General features: G+C 40.7%; 1 protein-coding gene and 1 long non-coding RNA gene across 5 annotated transcripts in view; one reads left to right on the forward strand and one right to left on the reverse strand.

Moving 5' to 3' along the window:
• The window catches only part of unc5a (unc-5 netrin receptor A), a 618,101-nt gene that overhangs the window by 62,830 nt on the left and 541,051 nt on the right, over positions 1 to 14,220 (reverse strand). For all 4 annotated transcript variants that reach the window (XR_009806956.1, XM_061901967.1, XM_061901966.1 and 1 more), the window contains one exon: positions 9,356 to 9,589. Coding sequence is in view for 3 of the 4 variants with exons in the window: in XM_061901967.1 (XP_061757951.1) it covers positions 9,356 to 9,589 (234 nt within the window). In the remaining variant the exon portion in view is untranslated. The remainder of the gene's footprint in view (positions 1 to 9,355; positions 9,590 to 14,220) is intronic.
• LOC133553592 (uncharacterized) lies at positions 5,654 to 9,969 on the forward strand. The gene is made up of 3 exons (XR_009806957.1): positions 5,654 to 5,793; positions 9,387 to 9,627; positions 9,726 to 9,969. It is a non-coding gene; the product is annotated as an uncharacterized LOC133553592 (long non-coding RNA).

Raw genomic sequence — 14,220 nt, forward strand, 5'->3', positions numbered from 1 at the left:
GGGGTGGAAACATGATTTGGGGCTGTTTTTCTGCTAAGGGGACAGGACGATTGATCCGTGTTAAGGAAAGAATGAATGGGGCCATGTATCGTGAGATTTTGAGCCAAAACCTCCTTCCATCAGTGAGAGCTTTGAATGGTTGACCAAATACTTATTTTCCACCATAATTTACAAATAAATTCGTTAAAATTCCTACCAAGTGAATTCCCTGATTTTTTTTTTCACATTCTGTCTCTCACAGTTGAAGTGTACCTATGATGAAAATTACAGACCTCTGTCATCATTTTAAGTGGGAGAACTTGCACAATCGGTGGCTGATTAAATACTTTTTTGCCCCACTGTATATACCTCGTACATGAAAAGACGTCTTTGATTATGCATTTTCTTGCCTTTGAGTTACTCCAGATGCACAAATGCGCTGGTGATGGCATCCTTAGCCTCGCGCACAGAATGTGAAAGTGAAAGAAAAGTGTCAGTGTGCATATGCTTCTTTTATCTAGATTGCAAATCAGAAAAAGGTGTTACAGAGTATAAATGTGTGTTTCTGGTTCAACACACCCCACACAGGTACTTCGGAAGCATGAGAAAATGAATGTGCAGAAAATAATGGTCTGTTTCTGTGGTGATGCCTGCAAAATCCTCATTTAAATAAGGCGGTCTGCATTACTTTTCAATTGCACATGCAGTGTTAGTAAATCACACGCAACGTGCCCACTCCAATACCTGCTATTTTATTGTTTGGACACGCTGTCTTACGCGTAGTATTTTGATCTGAGTAAATCAGGCCTTAAACGTCTTTATTAACCAGAGGGAAAACAATCCAGTGAAAAAATTCACCGTCCCACAAGAACTATTAAACACAGCTGAGCTAATGCTGACCCGTCTGGCGCCTTCGCTGATGTCACACATCACAGAGCAGCAGACACCACCTTTTTAAAAAGACATACTCTCACACACTCCGCTTTCATGAAACGTCTTTCAACTGCAAATTCCAGATATTTAAAGTTTTTTGTCTAATTATATTTATAAACAGTAGCCCTGTTGCTATTATAATTATTTTTTAGTGGGTAATAAGAAACTATAGTTATCGCCATCCATCCATTTTCTACCGCTTATTCCCTTTAGGGTGTTGCGGGGGGCGCTGGTGCCTAGCTCATCTACAATCTTTAAAAGTAATTTCCCCAATATTGCTTACTATAAGTGGTCGTCAATGATTTCCGTGCGTCCTGTCGTGATGAAAAAGTGTTCACGTTTCTTGCAAGCGTTTTTATGTTTTCAACTGTGCTAAAGCTCTCAAAAAGGTTTTAGTTGGCGGAATAACATTACAAATAAGAAAAACAAGTATTTCAAGGGGGTTGAAATTAGATATTACACCAATTTGTGTTGTTATATATAACAAAGCTAAGATGTGGATGTTCTGTTCAGTTAATTTGGCATATTAAATTACCTAAACCAGAGGTGCCCAAAGCGGGGCTCGTGGGCCAAATATGGGCCTTTCGAGTAGTTTGGATTTGCCCGCCAAAGAGTGGCTTCCCAAATGAAACACATATTCGTACTGACCTTCTTTTAAGCTCATTAGTGGTGGCCCAATCCTATAATAATGTTGTATATCAGCAAAAAAAAAAGTATTGGATGATTTTGGCTTGCATCTAAACCTTTAATATCGGTGTCATATCAGAAGTGAAAAAGGGTACACACCCTAAAGTTCACACAATAATTGATGGGCTCTATGCAAGGCTGTCATATATTATTGTTATTAGCACTAATTATGTAAACTTAAGTACATGTTCACTGGAAATAGTACATTTTATGTACAAAATGCATCAAAGTGGTAACTAAATCCGTCATTTGATTGATGCAAAAAGTTTGGGCAGTTTTATGGCAATCATTTCAAGTAACGATTACAGTTGGTACAAAATGCAGCTGCTAGACTTTTGACAAGAACAAGAAAGTTTGATCACATTACGCCTGTACTGGCTCACCTGCACTGGCTGGAACGCAAATGGTGCACGACTAAACTTGAGGTGCACCATTAAGCATGGAGTGATGGTTTAATAACTTATAAACGCATGCTTACCTTAGCTAAAGCTAAATATTACTCATATCTCATCCACCGTAATAAAAACGATCCTAAATTTTTGTTTAGTACGGTAGCATCGCTAACCCAACAAGGGACTCCTTCCATTAGCTCCACCCACTCAGCTGATGACTTTATGCAATTCTTTAGTAAGAAAATTGAAGTCATTAGAAAGGAGATTAAAGACAATGCGTCCCAGCTACAACGGGGTTCTATTAACACTGACACGATTGTATATACGGTGGATACTGCCCTCCAAAATAGTTTCTCTCGTTTTGAGGAAATAACATTAGAGGAATTGTTATAACGTGTAAACAACATGTTTACTTGACCCTCTTCCTGGGAAACTGATCAAGGAGCTCTTTGTATTATTAGGTCCATCAGTGCTAAATATTATAAACTTATCACTTTCCTCGGGCACTGTTCCCCTAGCATTCAGAAAAGCGGTTATTCATCCTCTCCTTAAAAGACCTAACCTCGATCCTGACCTCATGGTAAACTACCGACCGGTGTCTCACCTTCTCTTTATTTCAAAAATCCTCGAAAAAATTGTTGCGGAGCAGTTAAATGAACACTTAGCGTCTGACAATCTATGTGAAACCTTTCAATCCGGTTTCAGGGCAAATCACTCCACGGAGACAGCCCTCGCAAAAATGACTAATGATCTATTGCTAACGATGGATTCTGATGCGTCATCTAAGTTGCTGCTCCTCGATCTTAGCGCTGCTTTCGATACCGTCGATCATAATATTTTATTAGAACGTATCAAAACACGAATTGGTATGTCAGACTTAGCCCTGTCTTGGTTTAACTCTTATCTTACTGATAGGATGCAGTGTGTCTCCCATAACAATGTGACCTCGGACTACGTTAAGGTAACGTGTGGAGTTCCCCAGGGTTCGGTCCTTGGCCCTGCACTCTTCAGCATCTACATGCTGCCGCTAGGTGACATCATACGCAAATACGGTGTTAGCTTTCACTGTTATGCTGATGACACCCAACTCTACATTCCCCTAAAGCTGACCAACACGCCGGATTGTAGTCAGCTGGAGGCGTGTCTTAATGAAATTAAATAATGGATGTCCGCTAACTTTTTGCAACTCAACGCCAAAAAAACGGAAATGCTGATTATCGGTCCTGCTAGACACCGACCTCTATTCAATAATACAACTCTAACATTTGACAACCAAACAATTAAACAAGGCGACACGGTAAAGAATATGGGTGCTATCTTTGACCCAACTCTCTCCTTTGAGTCACACATTAAAAGCGTTACTAAAACGGCCTTCTTTCATCTCCGTAATATCGCTAAAATTCGCTCCATTCTGTCCACTAAAGACGCTGAGATCATTATCCATGCGTTTGTTACGTCTCGCCTCGATTACTGTAACGTATTATTTTCGGGTCTACCCATGTCTAGCATTAAAAGATTACAGTTGGTACAAAATGCGGCTGTTAGACTTTTGACAAGAACAAGAAAGTTTGATCACATTACGCCTGTACTGGCTCACCTGCACTGGCTTCCTGTGCACTTAAGATGTGACTTTAAGGTTTTACTACTTACGTATAAAATACTACACGGTCTAGCTCCATCCTATCTTGCCGATTGTATTGTACCATATGTCCCGGCAAGAAATCTGCGTTCAAAGGACTCCGGCTTATTAGTGATTCCCAAACCCCAAAAAAAGTCTGCGGGCTATAGAGCTTTTTCATTTCGGGCTCCAGTACTCTGGAATGCCCTCCCGGTAAAAGTTCGAGATGCCACCTCAGTAGAAGCATTTAAGTCTCACCTTAAATCTCATTTGAATACTCTAGCCTTTAAATAGACCCCCTTTTTAGACCAGTTGATCTGCCGTTTCTTTTCTTTTTCTCCTATGTCCCACTCTCCCTTGTGGAGGGGGTCCGGTCCGATCCGGTGGCCATGTACTGCTTGCCTGTGTATCGGCTGGGGACAGCTCTGTGCTGCTGATCCGCCTCCGCTTGGGATGGTTTCCTGCTGGCTCCGCAGTGAACGGGACTCTCGCTGCTGTGTTGGATCCCCTTTGAACTGGACTCTCGCGACTGTGTTGGATCCATTATGGATTGAACTTTCACAGTATCATGTTAGACCCGCTCAACATCCATTGCTTTCCTCCTCTCCAAGGTTCTCATAGTCATCGTCACCGACGTCCCACTGGGTGTGAGTTTTCCTTGCCCTTATGTGGGCCTACCGAGGATGTCGTAGTGGTTTGTGTAGTGGTTTGTGCAGCCCTTTGAGACACTAGTGATTTAGGGCTATATAAGTAAACATTGATTGATTGATTGATTAACACATTTAATTGGATTCAAATGAAATATATTGAAAACAGACTTGGATTCTGAATATATATTTTTTTTGTGTGTAAGTCTGTTCATTTACTTTTAATTGCCCACATGGCCATCCTGTGACTCGGATTTATCCTTCAGCAGTTTTGAAGTACATTGCAGGAACAATTGTCTGGAATTTCCAATCTTGAAGCCAAAGCCTAATCACGGCTCTCATCTGGGATTTAGCCCAAAGAGCGCCTCCCTCCTATCCCTTGTTCACATCCCGCCCCCTGCCCATAGAGTTTGCCGGTGGCGGTCATGTGGACAATGAGGTCGGCCATTACAGCCAGTAAAAGTGGACTCGAGTGGGAAATGGCACTTGTGACTGTGGGTGGCGTGGGGTTTAAGAGGAGCAGCCCGGAGAGAGAAAGAGCACGGGGGTTGCCGCCAGAAGACTGGGACAGGCTCTCCTTTTAATTTACTAATCAAGCATGCAAATGAAATCTTAACCGACTACTCAGAGGCAGCCCCTGGGGAGGGAGGAAGGCATTAGTGCTTGATTATACGCCGTCCAGGCGGAGAGCGGGGAAGAGAGGCGAAATATGGCGTTGAACAAAGCGAGGGGAAACGTGTTCGCCTGCAGCAGCCGAGGACATGAAAGAAAAAGGATGCAACTATGGAGGCCCACTAAGACAACTAGTGAGTGTGCAGAGTGATCAGCGAGCACATGTGCATTGTATCATATCCATAACTCACACATGCTTTAAATCACTTCTTCCATGCACTCACTTCTAGTCAAGATGAAAACCCTTTTAGAGCTACAAATGTATGGTTGTAGAGAACAGACATCCTCCAGTTGATTACGCGCCATATAAGTTTAGGTTCCCATAGAACAGTTGCAATGATTTTCATTCATTGAATGATTTGTTTTGCTTTCTTTCCACTAGTGTTGTCCCGATACTGTTACGCAAGGGCGTAGAATTGGGTAGGGACGCTAGGGACACGTCCCTACCAATATCCAGCCGCTACTGTGTAGTCACTATCAATACAAGCATCTGCCCGTAATGTTTAGTCAATGATTATGGCACAGAAAGGGTTAAATGTCGGTCTCTGCTAGAAGTCCCGCCTCCAACCTAAATATCTCTCCCTGATTCGGTTGCCGGTTTCATGCTAACTTACGTGTGATTGGCTGTCCCTGCTGTCACTCCTGCTTGTAAAAGCTAGCCTACATGCTAGTTGCTAGCGACCGGACAAGTTGTCATCATGTTCGGCATTTGTTGTTCCTGGCACACGGTAGCTAGATGGATTTTAATATCAGTGGTGTGATTTACATTGTGTTTGTGTCTGTTTGCGTGCGTGTGTGCTGTAGGTTTTGAAGGATGTCAATGAAAAGAAAACTGGATATAAGAGACTTCTTTAGGAGTCAAACTGTAAGTTCAAGGGTGTATAGAGGCTCAACAATATTGAATAATTCAACAATATATCACTCCAGTCACGCCCCTTAGAGTGCTATAATGAGCATATAGCATGGACTGGAGTGATATATTGCTTTTATAAAACGGTTACAATGAAAGGCAATATGAAATAGGAATACTCAATCAATTTAATGTAGTTTTATTCAACCAGAAATACATATTATCCAACAAAATAGCCTCACTGTGGAAAAAATAGTCCCACTTATTCAGACGTTAGCTCCAAATTAGCACTGCATCTTGTCTTTTCCTCCGCTTTTTTTCAGGTGAAAGTCAATGCTCAGTCCCCTCTACCATTGTTAACCCTCCCCGGAGGTGAAAGTTAACCTTAAACATGTGAATTCAACTACTTTAGTCCGTTTTTTAACATCGTAAAAACATCAGCTGTCTTTTACTACGGACTGCAACAGTCCGTTGTCATGGATACATGACAACAACTTCCATTCATACCAGTCATACGTGCCTGGGGCGGAGTGATAGCCTACGCTGTGATAAGGCTTTAGAATAGTAGCCGTGCTCAATATTCAAAACACGGTCAACAGCCAATCAGATCGCCGGATTTCACCTTTCCGTTTTATTTTTTTAAATAATTTTTTAGTTTCATGTATTTGTGTAGAAGTGAGCAACGGTTTGAAAATACCAATGAACAAAACCTTGTGGTGGAAATACAATACAACCTGACTAGATGATCATGTGATTTTACAATTATAAAATAAAATAATTAATATTAAGTAATATTCCTATTTAGTAAAAGCCTTTTTACTCAGGCAGTAACTGTACCATCAAGCTCTATGGTCATTGTCCCTAATGTATCTGTCACGCATCAACATATTTTTTTGTAAGGTATTAGTGACAAACATATTTACAGTACAAAAGCAGCAGTAGAAAGAAGTAGATGAAGGGAAAAATTGTGAGTGATTTAAACACAAGTTGGGGAAAAGATTATTACAGTTCATTTTTGTTTATTTACAATGTTGTATTGCATGAATGTATTTCTGATGGTGTTGATGGACAGTAGGTTATGTTCATTGACAGTATGATGCACAGTTGCACTACACTAAAGAGTAAAGATGAGAACTCTTCCAAGTTGTCTCCTTTGCTTTCATTTTAGTTGCTTTACTTTATAACATCTGCATGATGTGAAATTATGATTGCTATTGTAAAAAAAAAAAAAAAAAAACTTTCAGAGTTCTGCCTTGTGTCCCCACCAATCTCAAAATCAAACCTACTCCCTTGCTGTCACGCCTGTTCGGCATCGTGGTGCCGGGTTCGATTCCCTCGAGGATGCTTCGAAATTGAACACAGCAAAGGTAAGATAAACAGATTTATCTAAATAACAAAAAGAGCTATATAACAAAAATGCTGGAGCTAGTAGAAAAACAAACAAACAAAGGACGCTAGCATAAAAGCTAGGAATAGTAATAGACAAACTAATACTGGCTCGAAGGCACACAAAAACAGAAAAACAAATCTTCAGCATGAGAGCTGGAATAATACAAGGGCATAGTGTGAACAAACATATAGGAATGATCAGAAGAAACTAGTTGCGTGTAAGCAAACCAGAAATGCATACGTACCGTTGTGTGAAAACAAACTTGGATCCCAGACTGAACAACAAAAGATGCAGGCTTATATAAGGCAGGTGATTAGTGAGGACAGTGAGTAGCAGGTGAAAATGATAAGCTACCATGGTGACCGACTAAACAGGAAATAATAGGATCAGACGGAGAGTGAAAATAAAAATGGAACAAAAACAACAATATGGTGATGATCCGGCCATCGGATTACAACAGATACAAATATTTTGGTACCGGGGACCACGAAAAATGGCATTATTGGCTTTATTTTAACAATAAATCTTAGGGTACATTAAACATGTTTCTTTTTGCAAGGTTGTCCTTAAATAAAATAGTTAAAATACTAGACAACTTGTCTTTTATTAGTAAGTAGGCAAACGCAGGCTCCTAATTTAGCTGCTGACACATGCAGTGACAGATTGTGTCATTTTCCATTCTATTATTTAGTCAACATTATTAAGGACAAGTGGTAGAAAATGAATTATTAATTTACTTGTTCATTTACTTTTAATATCTGCTTACTTACACTTTTTTAACATGTTCTATCTACACTTCTGTTAAACTGTAATAATCCCTTATTCTTCTGTTTTTTGGATGCTTTACATTAGTTTTGGACGATACAACTAATTTGGGTATCAATCCGATACCAAGTCGTTACAGGATCATATATTGGTCATGTTCAAAGTCCTTATGTGTCCAGGGACATATTTCCTGAGTTTATAAATATAATATACAGTGGGGCCAAAAAGTATTTAGTCAGCCACCGATTGTGCAAGTTCTCCCACTTAAAATGATGACAGAGGTCTGTAATTTTCATCATAGGTACACTTCAACTGTGAGAGACAGAATGTGAAAAAAAAATCCAGGAATTCACATTGTAGGAATTTTAAAGAATTTATTTGTAAATTATGGTGGAAAAGAAATATTTAGTCAACCATTCAAAGCTCTCACTGATGGAAGGAGGTTTTGGCTCAAAATCTCACGATACATGGCCCCATTCATTCTTTCCTTAACACGGATCAATCGTCCTGTCCCCTTAGCAGAAAAACATCCCCAAAGCATGAGGTTTCCACCCCCATGCTTCACAGTAGGTGTGGTGTTCTTGGGATGCAACTCAGTATTCTTCTTCCTCCAAACACGACGAGTTGAGTTTATACAAAAAAGTTCTAATATGGTTTCATCTGACCACATGACATGCTCCCAATCCTCTGCTGTATCATCCATGTATCCATTTTGGTATAAACTCAACTCGTCGTGTTTGGAGGAAGAAGAATACTGAGTTGCATCCCAAGAACACCACACCTACTGTGAAGCATGGGGGTGGAAACATCATGCTTTGGGGCTGTTTTTCTGCTAAGGGGACAGGATTGATCCGTGTTAAGGAAAGAATGAATGGGGCCATGTATCGTGAGATTTTGAGCCAAAACGTCCTTACATCAGTGAGAGCTTTGAATGGTTGACCAAATACTTATTTTCCACCATAATTTACAAATAAATTCTTTAAAAATCCTATTATGTGAATTCCTGGATTTTTTTTTCACATTCTGTCTCTCACAGTTGAAGTGTACCTATGATGAAAATTACAGACCTCTGTCATCATTTTAAGTGAGAGAACTTGCACAATCGGTGGCTGACTAAATACTTTTTTGCCTCACTGTACAGTTAAAAAAAACTAAGAAATCGTTGTGATGCCAAAAAATATCAACATAATCCTAGTAGTATCGACAAGATACGCTATTGTACTTGGATGTCAGGTGTAGATCCACCAATGACGTTTGTTTACAAATGGCATGTGTTGCAATGTTAATATTTCATCATTGATATATAAACCATCAGACTGCGTGGTCGGTAGTAGTGGGTTTCAGTAGGCCTTTAAGGACGGCAACCATTAGATGACATTGAATAGGACCCAAACTTGTGTTAAAAAAGATGTCAGAGCGTACCTTGAAGACGTCCTGTGTGTCGTCCATGCAGTAGACCCTGATGTTGTACTCCAGCGTGGAGCAGTAGGCGTCGGAGAAGAGCACCAGTCTCAGACGCTTGGCAGCGCCCATGTGCAGCGACTCTCCCACCAGGGCAAAGGTGCCCAGCTGCTCGGAAAACAGCTGACACGTCTCAGCCTCCAGCTGGCAGTAATAAGGATCTGACGCCAGCTCCTCCCCCATCAGCAAGACGTCCTGGAAAGAGGCGCAGGGAAGAGGGCATGAAACTTAGGGTAGGTGTTGTTCTGGGGGGGTCTTTAGACTTTTGGGAACAGGACCACATTTTAATGTTCCATCCATCCATCCATTTCCTACCGCTTATTCCCTTTAGGGGCCGCGGGGGGCGCTGGCGCCTATCTCAGCTACAATCGGACGGAAGGCGGGGTACACCCTGGACAAGTCGCCACCTCATCACAGGGCCAACACAGATAGACAGACAACATTCACACTCACATTCACACACTAGGGCCAATTTAGTGTTGCCAATCAACCTATCCCCAGGTGCATGTCTTTGGAAGTGGGAGGAAGCCGGAGTGTTTCACAAAAGAGAAACTGGAAATTGTGATGTATAATGTCGTATGATTGCATGTTCGAAATAAACTCAAACAATAACACAAAAAGTTTTTTATTTTTACAAGAGGTGTACTTTTGAAGCAAATAAAAATAAAAAGTTCTGCCTCAAATTCCCTCCGTAATTTCTCCTTATAACTTTTATTGATATTGTTTGCTATTTACTTGTTTTTAGTGGCATTTAATCACATTCTAGTTGTCTCTCACTCGTCTCTGCACTGCAAAAAGTCAGTTTTCAAAAACAAGAAAAAAATGATGTGAGGACTCTTTCTTCGGCATGGTAATGCCGGTGTGGTTTTCCCGTGGATGCGTCGAAGCAGAACACAGCATAGGTAAGATAAAGGGTATTTATTTAATAACAAAAGTCTATGAACAAAAACACTGGTGTAAAGAGAAAAGGTAAACAAAAGACGCTAGCATGAAAGCTAGGATAAAACACAATGAAAACTAAAACTTGGTACGAGGACACAAAAGAGTAAACAAAACATTCAGCATGAAAGCTGGAAAATAAAGTGGCTTAGCGTGAGAGCTAGCGAGAAAATACATACATAGAATGATGAGAGTCTTCACTGTTGCTCGTGGGCGAATTAGGATCCGAGAGTGAGTGAACAGAAAAGGTGAGCTTAAATAGGAGGGTGATAATTATTAGCAGGTGTGCGGGGCGAGACTAGCAGGTGGACTGATGAGTGACCATGGTGACAAAGCAAACAGGAAATAAGGAGTCGGAGAAATATACAAAATAGAAAAATAAATAGTGTAGATCTGAGCAGCAGATCGCAACAAATGAGGGGTATTTTATTTGAACTAAGCAAAATTATCTGCCAATAAAACGAGAAAATTTGGCTTGTCAAGACTTTCCAAAAAAAGTAAAATTAGCTAACCTCAATGAACCAGAAAATATCTTAAAATAAGTATATTCTCACTAATAACAAGTGCACTTTTCTTGATAGAAAAAAAGAATGAGACCTTTTTGCTCAATATGTTGAAAAATATTCTTAAATTAAGTAAATGCTAGTGCCATTATCTTGACAAAACGATATGATTTTTTTCCATGTTTGAAATTATTACTTTAAAAACGTAGTTTTATACTTATGAGTGTTGATGACACGGCTTTGCATCACTTTATATTCTGGTTTCAAGCAAGTTTTACTCAATATAGGTCATAAAATCTCAGCAACAAGCTTTAATATCTTACTGAGATCATTTAGGACCAAAACCCTTAAAGGCCTACTGAAACCCACTACTACCAACCACACAGTCGGATAGTTTATATATCAATGATGAAATATTAACATTGCAACAGAATTTAGTTTACTTAAATTGCAATTTTAAATTTTGCGCCGAAGTATCCTGCTGAAACGTCGCGGTATGATGACGGGTACGTATTGTAGAGGACATTTTGTTCCAGCACCGTTCCCAGCAATAAGTCGTCTGTTTTCATCGCATAATTACACAGTATTCCGGACAACTGTGTTGCTGAATCGTTTGCAATTTGTTCAATAAATAATTGAGACGTCAAAGAAGAAAGCTGTAGATGGGAAGCGGTGTATTGCGGCCGCCTTTAGCAACACAAACACAGCCGGGGTTTTATTGTTTACATTTCCGAAAGATGACGGTGAAATTTTACTCTGGAACAGAGCGGTCAAGCGAACACGGTTGGATTGGACCACACACACAAAGTACAGTGTATTATGCAGCGATCATTTCGAAAGATTGTGTTTCGAAGAGGGTCGCTTGCGAAGGGCGGAGATGGGCATCGCCACCACCCGTCGACTGGTGCTGAAGAAAGGTGCGGGGCCGACCTTCAGGTTGTACAGGTACGAATATAATCTCACTAAAACACTAGTAAAACAATAAGCAGATAAGGGATTTTCCAGATTTATTCCAGTAAATTTGTCTAATAACATCTGAATCGCTCCCACTGTAGTTTTATTTTTCTTTTTTTTTCTAGTCCTTCACCCTCACTTTCCTCATCCACGAATCTTTCATCCTCGCTCAAATTAATGGGGAAATCGTCGCTTTCTCGGTCCGAATCGCTCTCGCTGCTGGTGGCCATGATTGTACACAATGTTCAGATGTGAGGAGCTCCACAACCCGTGACGTGACGCGCATATCGTTTGCTACTTCCGGTACAGGCAAGGCTTTTTTATCAGCACCAACAGTTGCAAACTTTATCGTGGATGTTCTTTACTAAATCCTTTCAGCAAAAATATGGCAATATTGCGTATAATGGACCTGCTATCCCTGTTTAAATAAGAACATCTCATTTCAGTAGGCCTTTAAAACAAAGTAAAACACTCCAACATAAAATCTACTTAGTGAGAAGAATGATCTTACCAGACAGAAATTAAACAAATATCACCTTTATTTGAGATATTTTTGCAGTGTGTAGCACGTTGAGATTATAAAGTGCATTATCAATAACATTTATGGTGATTATTATTATTCTTTTTATGCACACTTCCTATATAACTGACTTAGTGCATGGACAAGATTGCTATTCATCCATTCATCCATTTTCTACCGCTTATTCCCTTTTAGGGTTGCAGGGGGCGCTGGCGCCTATCTCAGCTACAATCGGGCGGAAGGCGGGGTACACCCTGGACAAGTCGCCACCTCATCACAGGGCCAACACAGATAGACAGACAACATTCACACTCACATTCACACACTAGGGCCAATTTAGTGTTGCCAATCAACCTATCCCCAGGTGCATGTCTTTGGAAGTGGGAGGAAGCCGGAGTACCCGGAGGGAACCCACGCAGTCACGGGAAGGACATGCAAACTCCACACAGAAAGATGCTGAGCGCGGGATCGAACCCAGTACCTTTGTATTGTGAGGCAGATGCACTAACGCTAGTACCACCATGCTGCCCGTTTGCTATTCATATAAATTCTGTACAGCAGTGGTTCTTAAACTTTTTTTTTTACACCAAATACCACCTCAGAAAATTCTCGGCTCTCCAAGTACCACCATAATGACCAACATTAAAATACAGTAGTGTAGTAGACCTAAGTATTCATTAAAATCAAGGCAGATGTTTTATTTAAACAGTATATTAAAAATTGTTTAACATTGCACACAATATGAACAGTAACACTTAATATGGGAAAATAAAACAGAGTACGTTCATCGAGTGATTATTTGGCGTACCACTAGATGGAGCCTGTGTACCACTACTACAGTTTGAAAATCACTGTTCTACAGGTTTTGTAGATATTCCATCCATCCATTTTATACCGCTTGTCCCTCTTAGAGTCGCGAGGGGTGCTGGAGCCTATCTCAACTACAATCGGGCGGAAGGCGGGGTACACCCTGGACAAGTCGCCACCTCATCACAGGGCCAACACAGATAGACAACATTCAACCTCACATTCACACACTAGGGCCAATTTAGTGTAGTTTTGTAAATATTGGATTATTGAATACAAAGGTTATGTCCTCTGGAGAGACATAATAAGAGAATAAAACTACCATATTTGGGTGGAAGGTGGAGTACACCCTGGACAAGTCGCCCCCTCATCGCAGGGCCAACACAAATAGACAACGATCAACCTCACAATCACACACTAGGGCCAATTTAGTGCAGTTTTGTAAATATTGGATTATTGAATACAAAGGTTATGTTCTCTGGAGAGACATAATAAGAGAATAAAACTACCATATTTCCTTTAATTGCCGCCGGGGCGCTAATTAATTTAAAACCTTTTCTCACTCCTGCGCTTACCAAAGGCATGCGGTAAAAGTAAGCATGTGCTAATTATTTTAAAACCTCTTCTCACTCTGGCACTTACCACTATATACCCTGCGGCAATTCAAGGAAATGTGGTATTTGGTTTTCCTTATTTTATTTGTTATACTACACGGTCTAGCTCCAGCCTATCTTGCCGATTGTATCATACCATATGTCCCGGCAAGAAATCTGCGTTCAAAAGACTCCGGCTTATTAGTGATTCCTAGAGCCCAAAAAAAGTCTGCGGGCTATAGAGCGTTTTCCGTTCGGGCTCCAGTACTCTGGAATGCCCTCCCGGTAACAGTTCGAGATGCTACCTCAGTAGAAGCATTTAAGTCTCACCTTAAAACTCATCTGTATACTCTAGCCTTTAAATAGACCTCCTTTTTAGACCAGTTGATCTGCCGCTTCTTTTCTTTCTCCTATGTCCCCCCCTGGAGGGGGTCCGGTCCGATGACCATGGATGAAGTACTGGCTGTCCAGAGTCGAGACCCAGGATGGACCGCTCGTCGGGACCCAGGA

The sequence above is a fragment of the Nerophis ophidion genome, linkage group LG05, assembly GCF_033978795.1.
Source record: "Nerophis ophidion isolate RoL-2023_Sa linkage group LG05, RoL_Noph_v1.0, whole genome shotgun sequence".
NCBI classification, from domain to species: domain Eukaryota; kingdom Metazoa; phylum Chordata; class Actinopteri; order Syngnathiformes; family Syngnathidae; genus Nerophis; species Nerophis ophidion.